At 45.5% G+C, this 9,055-nt stretch overlaps 1 protein-coding gene across 1 annotated transcript; it reads left to right on the top strand.

The window, feature by feature from the left end:
* Positions 1–505: 505 nt before the first annotated feature.
* Positions 506–3,442, top strand: LOC310824435 (complexin-1-like; the record flags this gene model as incomplete). Its single annotated transcript, XM_083697687.1, has 3 exons — positions 506–521; positions 736–917; positions 3,245–3,442. The coding sequence occupies 3 exons, from the start codon at positions 506–508 to the stop codon at positions 3,440–3,442; spliced, it is 396 nt and encodes a 131-aa protein (XP_083553813.1).
* Between the last annotated feature and the right edge of the window lie 5,613 nt (positions 3,443–9,055).

Genomic DNA, 9,055 nt, shown 5'->3' with positions numbered 1-9,055 from the left:
CTCTCTCTCTGTCTCTCTCTGTTTGTCTCTCTCTGTTTTGGAGCGGGAGGGGGGGGGGGTTCTCTCTCTCTCTCTCTGTCTCTCTCTGTTTGTCTCTCTCTGTTTTGGAGCGGGAGGGGGGGGGTTCTCTCTCTCTCTCTCTGTTTGTCTCTCTCTGTCTCACACATGCTCTCTCTCTCTCGCTCCCTGTCTCTCCTCTCTCCCTTCATCCCCCTCCCACTCTCTCCCTCCCTCTCTGTCTCCCTCCCTCCCTCCCTCTCTCTCTCTCCCCCCCCAGAGTATATCTGAGCAGCCAGACAGAGGGAGATCAATAGAAGGATGAGTCTTATTGTCTGGTTGTTATCAGCCATCTCCCAACTCTGCCTGACAACACTAGACCATAATACAAGCCCTTTGTTCTCCTGGCTTGACCCACGGCCCAGTGTGTGTGTGTGTGTGTGTTTTTGTGTTTTGTATGTGTGTGTGTGTGTGTGTGTGTGTGTGTGAGCCTCTGACAGAGATAACAATGGCCATAGAGACCAGTACAAAAGCCAGGAACAGGAAGTGGATATAATCGTTGTTCCCTCTGTAGTCGTGACGACTGTGGCAGGCATTCAATCAATTGCGGATATCTCGGTTTTCAACACTGCACTTTCAGAAGTGTGTTTGCCTTTCTCTCTCTCTCTCTCTCTCTCCCCCCCTCCTCTCTCTCTTTCTGACTGACATGTCTTCCCTCTCTCCCTCCCTCCTCTGAAGGAGCCACCAAAGACATGGGGAAGATGCTGGGAGGAGATGAGGAGAAGGAGAAGGACCCGGACGCGGAGAAGAAGGAGGAGGAGAGACAGGAGGCGCTCAGACAACAGGAGGAGGAGAGGAAGGCCAAATACGCCAAGATGGAGTCAGAGAGAGAAAACATCCGACAGGGCATCAGGGATAAGGTAGGATAACATCACACTGTGTGTGTGTGTGTGTGTGTGTGTGTGTGTGTGTGTGTGACAGGGCATCAGGGATAAGGTAAGAATAACATCACACTGAACCACAACTCTTCTGGAAATATCTTCAATCCTGTGTGTGTGTGTGTGTGTGTGTGTGTGCGTGTGTGCGTGAGTGCGTGTGACTGAAATATTTTAATTGGATTTGTGTTTTTCCCCATTCAATTCTGTTTGCATTAATGTTGCATTAATGACTTTACATAACTCCTGACTTAACAGTGTTCTATAAAAAGGTTGACTAGCCTGTTGTCCCTCCCTGCTAGCCGTAGTGTCTGCGCCGTGCTCTGAGAGGCTTGACGAGATAGAACCCTCCGAGTTCTAAAGCCTTCTGGAGTTTGAAGATCACCAGTGAGCTGGAGAGAGTGTCAGGGATGGAGGGAGGGGGGGGGAGGGAGGGAGGGGGGGAGAGAGGGAGGGAGAGAGGGAGGGAGAGAGAACAGAACAGAACAGAACAGCTTTGGCAGCAGGCCTTTGATTGTGTTGAGGGGAGACAGGAGGGAGGGGGGGGGAGAGGGAGGGGGGGAGACGGGAGGGAGACTGACTCAGCAAGGCGTCTCCTCTGCTGACACTGCTTTCTGTCTCTCTTAGCATGATCCCTGAGAGAGAGGGCAGGAAGTAGCTTCACCCTGGAGACAGAGGGCAGGAAGTAGCTTCACCCTGGAGACAGAGGGCAGGAAGTAGCTTCACCCTGGAGACAGAGGGCAGGAAGTAGCTTCACCCTGGAGAGAGAGAGAGGGCAGGAAGAGGAAACACAAGTAGCTGTCTGTTAATCTGTAGATACAGTATGTTGCAACATTCTGCCTTCTGTATTTAGCTGGATAAAACTACCACACAGATCGTGTTCTTTGATCTGCAGAAACGATCCCCCAGAACGCGTCTCTCGTTTGGAGAAGAGTTTTAGTCTCTGCAGCCAGTCTGAAACTCAGCTACACAACCATCTCCGCTGATCTAGCTGAGGTAAATCTAGGGGTCCAAGCCCTGGAGTTGGAGTCTCTCTGCTCCCAGCTTGCCTCCTCTGGCTGAGAGGCAGGATCAGCACCGGGAGATTTGGGTTGCCAGAGGAATGCATTCATGTATGCTTGGAAGAGCAGCTAAGGCTCACGGGAGAGGATGGCTCATTTTCTGCATCCCTGCCTCACTCTCCCGAGCTCCGAGTCACACACACACACACACACACGCGCACACACACACGCACACACACACACGCACACACAGACACACGCACACACACAGGCAGGAAGACCATTGGCCCTCACTATCAGCCCTCTGTCTGGTAAAACTCCTTGCCCTAGATATCACCCTTCCACAGCCCCTCAGATGTGCCTTCACAGCAACACTCACAAACTGATACAAACTGAATGAAACAAAGTTCAACTGGATCCAACATTGGAGGGTGTGAAATCACTCCCCACCAGACCACTGATGCCACTGAACAGATGCTCCTGCTCAATAGGCCTGTTCAGCTTCGTACTGAAATAATATTTCAATGTATAATATTTCAAATGTTTATAAATGAACGAACAGAGTTGATTTGAGAGAAGCGGAGGCACCAGGTCTGTGTTAGCGTTAGCGTTAGCGTAGTGGAGAGACAGGAGCCAGCTGGCAGACGGCCAAGTACCTCAGAGGTCAAATTAAAGGCATTTCAACACCTTCATTCAAGTATACTATAGAGCAATCAATAAACTAACATCCCCAACACACACACACACACGCTCACACACACACACACACGCTCACACACACACGCTCACACACACACACACACGCTCACACACACACACACGCTCACACACACACGCTCACACACACACACACACGCTCACACACGCTCACACACACACACACGCTCACACACACACACACGCTCACACACACACACACACACTCATAAATGCATATCCACAGCCAAGTACTGATCCTCCTTCTGTTCATGGGAGCCTTTGCCCTCTACAGTACACCTGACAGTGAACACTTAGACAACGTGTCTGATCATCACTGGACTGTGTCCAATAGGATCTGCTAAAATGGTATCACATGGTCTTGAATAGTAACCTATATTTAGTGTTGGATCAGGGGTGTTTTGTTGTCAGAAGAGTAAAGTGTTTTGATTTGATTGTTCTTCAGACGACGACAGAACTGACCAAATATGGTATGAAATACTCCTGTCATCTAAAATGGCCGCCCAAATATGGCCATATATGGTGTGAAGTAGTCACTTCCTGACGTCTAAAATGGCTGCCCGCCTGTGTGTGCTTCCTGTTTCCTGTCCCCAGTACGGCATCAAGAAGAGGGAGGAGAAGGAGGCTGAAGCCCAGGCTGCTATGGAGCAGGCCTCCGAGGGCAGCTTGACCCGCCCCAAGAAGGCGGTGCCGCCCGGCTGCGGTGACGATGAGGAGGAGGAAGAGAGCATCATGGACACAGTCATGAAATTCCTCCCAACTCCTCTGATGGATATGTTCAATAAGAAGTAACGTGTTGGTGATCGTAGATTGTTACCTCCTCTTAACTAACATCTAACCAAGACCACCACCACCACCACCACCACCCAACCCAACCCAGAACCACCACCACCACCCACAACCATCCAATACCAACCCTGCCCAACCCAATACCAACCCAGCCCAAGCCAACTAAACCCAGTAACACCCACAACCAACAAAACCTAACCCAACCCAACCCAACCCAGCCCAATCAACCCAACTCAACCCAGCCCAACTCAACCTAGTTCCACCCAACCCAACCCAACCCAACCCAACCCAACCCAACCCAGCCAACTCCACCCACCCCGGTTCTAAGAGAACTGGATCTGATGAACATGTCATCATAGTTGTGTTAAACTATCTGATCTGTTGAGGTGTTGCTGTGTTCCTGTGGGTTTGGATGGGGGAACATGGCCGGAACATCTCCACAGATCCAATACTTTAACTTCACTGGTCCCAACCTTAGAATGTCATCTGATAACAATCCCATCATCCAAGCTTTTAGTTTGTAAATAGCCTCTGGTTAAGATATAACAAATATATGTGAGTACCAGAAAAATATATAAAGATGACAAAGAGTATAAGCCATAATTTTAACTTTTAAGAAAAATTCTCCAAATCATATCAAAAATTTGATTGAATTTTGCTGTTTTGTTCTTGATAATATTGATATATACATGTTGTGTATATAAATATAAATATATATATGTTTTTATCAGTTTTCCTCAAAGGGAAATCATTAGTACACAGTACCGTTCTCTGTCCCTATGTTTCCATAGTAACATTGTTGTAACCCTGAAAGGAAATGGATCCTTCATTGAACAGGAAGCGTTTTTTTGGTTTGTTCATGCATGCAGCTGAAATCTCCTGTGAAGTACAGTTCATGTACTGTACAGAGCCCATTTCATTTGTTTCATGATTAAGTGAAATACATTCATATTTGAGGCAATAACTTTGGTTTTCAATGTTTGTTTCATGGACACCACTATGACCATGGAGTGTACAGTAGCTAAGCTAAGCCTGAATAAATGTCGTAACTTCCTTTTTCCTCCAGATAATAGAAGTCCTCCATTGAGGGAAACAAAAAAACGTGTCGCACAACAATTAGCATTAGCAACATTCCTGACATGAGTCTCTTATGCCCGTGCTTAACACGACTCCATAGGTTTCTATGTCTGCCGTTAGCGCTGATGCTAACGCTGATGCTAGCTAGCCTCCTACAGGACACTAATACAACTAGACATTCAGTAGAGGGCTATCCTTACTACTCATCACATTACTGTACATACAGTTACACACACACACACACACACACACACACACACACAAACACACTATATGTGAACAGACAGTGACAATGGTGCAATATATTGTTCTAAATGAAGTTGTCCTGTGCCCGTTGGTTAACTGAAGGGAGGTCCAATCCCGGATCAGCAATAACAGACAATCTTCAGTGTTGTGTGTTTTTAAGCTTATAGTGTAGATAGTGTGTTAGTTAGTCAGCGTTTAGACTGTGAAGCATCTGACTTAAACCAGACGTGTTTAGATAGATGTTTGTTTAGGAGGTGGGGGCAAACAGCTGAAGGATTGTTTTCGCGGTGGGAGTTTACTGGTCCCACATAGTCTGAACCAGGGAATGACTCGTTTGTACCCCAGAATTGTCATCGTGCGGGAAAAAAAAATGAAAAAAAGATCGGTTTGACGATGATGAAAGTGAAATTAAAAGTTACGTCATCAATATTCCATCAATTCCATCATTTGAAAAGAAAACCATTAAATCTGTCTTTTCCAAACATTCCAAGTATCTCAGACATTCCACGGGTCCTGCGCTGGTTTGATAAGGTCTTGGACATCGAGGATCGGTGATTTTATCGCTAGGAAGTAGTTACTAAGGAGCTATGACCTTCCACTAGCGATCCTCTTATTTAATTTAACAATACTGTTCTGTGTGGAACCTAATGTAGAGAGATTCAACACATTACCAAGTTTGTTGATAGCTATATAGCCTGCCATGTACAAAACTCCCGACATGTAATCAAGGGAAAGGGAATCTGTCATTGTAACAAGCTTAGCATCTTTTGTCGAAGATGCACAATCAGCAGAGATAAACATTTTGCTTTCAGCTCTGTCCTCATTCGCTTGCTCGTCAATGTCTGAGTGTGCTAGACCGTTACTAACTAGTTAACTAACTAGTAGCCAACTGATAGCAAATGTTATGATGTAAAACTAACTGCCAATACTCATATCGGCCTTGTGTTGATATTAGCTAGCTGTGAGGTCTGCCTTGACAATAGTCGCCTGCCCACGACAGTTCCGGGGCCTTACCGATGTAGTCGCTACGAAATCAATTTTTAAAAATCAACGTGATGAATTAACGGGACGTAGATATCTAACCCCAACCTTCCTGCCAACCCTGCCGTGTTTATACCTACAAACTATATCCTAGATAGAAGAACGCCACCATATCGAGAGGCCATTTGTAGAGCACATTTATTGAACTGTTTGTGATTTTTATGTACTTGTGAACTGCCTTCAGCCTCCGAATTATAAATGTGCAAAAATGTAGATTAATATTATTATGATCGACCAATAACGTCAACCACGTATATGTTTATCCAGCTCATGGCACCTGCATGCGTTCAGAGCAACCAAGACCGTTATCCATTTCCATGTTGTATTCTATTGAACCAAAGAATAGCCTTGTTAGTGATACACTGTCTGACCTAGTTCTTTACATAGCGTTTATTTATTTAATTCATTCATTTTTCTATATTTTTTTATTTACCTCATGTATTGTTTATTTGTAATTCTCAGGTAATTCTAGCTTTTTATTTCATATGTTTTTAAACATTATACATGATTTATTATTTAGTTATGTCCACGACGGACCTAGTTTGATGAAATTGTAGAATTTCATCACTCTGAGTCAAGCACACACCACCTTTAACTTCTGATAACGGATTGATAATGTGAATCTGGTTTGGCCGTTGTCCACGTTTATACGGAGCAAACCCTAAACTAACCCTAAGCTAACCCTACTGCCCAACCGTCTGGCACCGCTCTCCAGGAACAAGCAGTTGTGCTCTGATCAACGTGCGTAGAACCAACACAGCACAAACCATCACTACTGACACAGCACAAACCATCACTACTGACACAGAAACCATCACTACTGACACAGCACAAACCATCACTACTGACACAGCACAAACCATCACTACTGACACACAGAAACCATTACTACTGACACACAGAAACCATCACTACTGACACACAGAAACGCTCAGAAGGTGAAACTTTCACCATCGACCCGCAACGCCTCCCCCATCACTGCCAAATTAACAATCAACTAATCACGATTGATTCCTTCTTTCCGTCTTATTGACCACTGCCCAAACAAACAACCAAGTCACTTGTGACCGTGCAGTTGACATTAGCTGAGAACTCAAACTCATCCAATCATTGTTGCTTTCCCGCTGGACCCCTCCCACTCATGCCATCACCACATCCACCACGCCATCGAAAGGATAAAAAAAACTGCCTGACTATGATGCCATTTAGACTAAACTATTCCTTTGGTGTGACTTGAATGTATCTGTCCGTTGTGTTTCTCTCTGCGTTGTCCCTGACTGTTCTACTGATCTCCCTGTGTGTTGAGAAGACGCTCGGTCCTGGTTCTGTCTGTAGCCGGTCCCGTTTCTGTGCTTTCTGTACTTTTAAGAATCTTTTGGTTTCTTTTGGTGCATTTCTTTTTTGTATTGTATTAAATCTTCTCACCCCTTTCTCCCTCTCTCTCCCTCTCTCTCCCTCTCTCTCTCTGTTGACCAGTGTATGCATGCTGTACGTGTGCGATGTAGGCAAGGTTGTTATGGTAACTGTTTGTTGTGTTCTGTGTTGAATAGGCTCCACCTGTTAGCCTGTCACTGCATGCCATTCTAGAACCCATGATTTGAGTCTGTAACATTCCAACATGGAATCACCGCACACTGAGAATAAAGTGATTTCATATAATTGTTCTTCATCGTCTTGTGTTTCTGCATTGAGCAAGATCAGTCACCTCTGTAGCGTGAAGCTCTGGATCGCCAGCAGCAGCGGTAGGGGAGAGTCTGCTGAGTCAGAGAAATCACATGCGACCGCAATTATGCTATGAAAGTCTGTACGTCACAAAACGGCACAAAATGGAAACGTAAACCGTACCTGGAGGCATCCGTCATTTTTAGAGACAGACGTCACAGTTCTGATCGGTAGTAACCGATAAGTAAAGTAACCGGTAGTAGCGGTAAGTAAATCGTAGCGGCCGCTAACGAACGGCGAGTCGCTGACTGGAATTGACCGTTTGTTAGCGGACGCTAACGACTCTCTTTCGGTAGCGATCGTAACACTGACGTATATCTCCAAAATTGACATCCTCTACGCCGACTGTGACATGTGGACTTTGGTGACGCAGCTTAGATCATACGGTTCTCCGCTGCTTGGGAGTCAAACAGGAGTACAGTACCAATGTGCCAAGAGTTTCCCCCAATGTATCACCCTGTATCTGTCTCCGGAGGACCGTCCTCCGCTCACATGGCTGTTACTGCATGTTCTGCTCCAGGAAACTGGACCTCTACTCAATAAACCTGTAAGGGCTGTGAACACAAATGTGTCTGTGTTCTGATGATGATGATGATGATGATGATGATGATGATGATGATGATGATGATGATGATGGTTGTTGGATGAATCCCGCTTCTCCTTTTCCAGAGAAATTGAACTGGTAATCATGTCGCAGAGAGAGAGAGAGAGAGAGAGAGAGAAAGAAAGGGAGATAAGGAAGAAAAGAGTGATAGAGAGAAAGATAATGAAGAGAGAGAGAGAGATTATGAAGAGGAGAGAGAGAGATAAGGAAGAAGAGAGAGAGAGATAAGGAAGAGAGAGAGAGAGATAATGAAGAAGAGAGAGAGAGATAATGAAGAGAGAGAGAGTGTAAGAGTGTGTTAACATGACATCAAAGCCATGCAAATAGCATCAACCCCCTCATGACAGTGTCTGTTTGCTCTAAGTGTTCCCCTGATAGGGCGGCCGGGAGACCCCATACATCAAACGGAACCCGCTAGAACCCTGATGGAAGTTGTGCCCAGCCAGGATTAGAGGACCTCAGCGGTTCGTTTTCATCGCGCTAAATGCCAGAACGTACAGGAAGCAGACAAAGGATTTCCTTATTAATCAATTATGACACTGCGGTGACATTTACAAGCGTTTGTTTTCCGAGTCAGAGAGGGAGAGGGAACGTTCCCCCACGCGTCTAGGAAGGGTTTAGTATTGTAATGAGCCTTTAAAGGTTGCTGCCTCTCTGTTTGTTTCCTGTTTACATAGGGAGCAGGGGATGCTGGGAGCGTTTATTCAGCAGTTCTGTTTCGTTTACCGCCTCACTCAGGAAAGGTTAAGGGTCATTTCAACCGTGTCCTCAACTGAATTGTCTCAGTGCTTTAACACGCAACCGCCTCGTGTTTTGAGTAAATAGGAACTAATTAATTGAAAAACTTTACAGCGATATAAAAAAAAACATGAACACAAAACTCTTCCTTCTGAGTGCAGTGAACTTATTACAAAGCCCTGATTGGA

The sequence above is a fragment of the Argentina silus genome, assembly GCF_951799395.1.
Source record: "Argentina silus genome assembly, contig: scaffold_238, whole genome shotgun sequence".
Taxonomy (NCBI): domain Eukaryota; kingdom Metazoa; phylum Chordata; class Actinopteri; order Argentiniformes; family Argentinidae; genus Argentina; species Argentina silus.
Note: the sequence above shows the minus strand (reverse complement) of the source record. Positions and strands in the feature narration are given on the sequence as shown.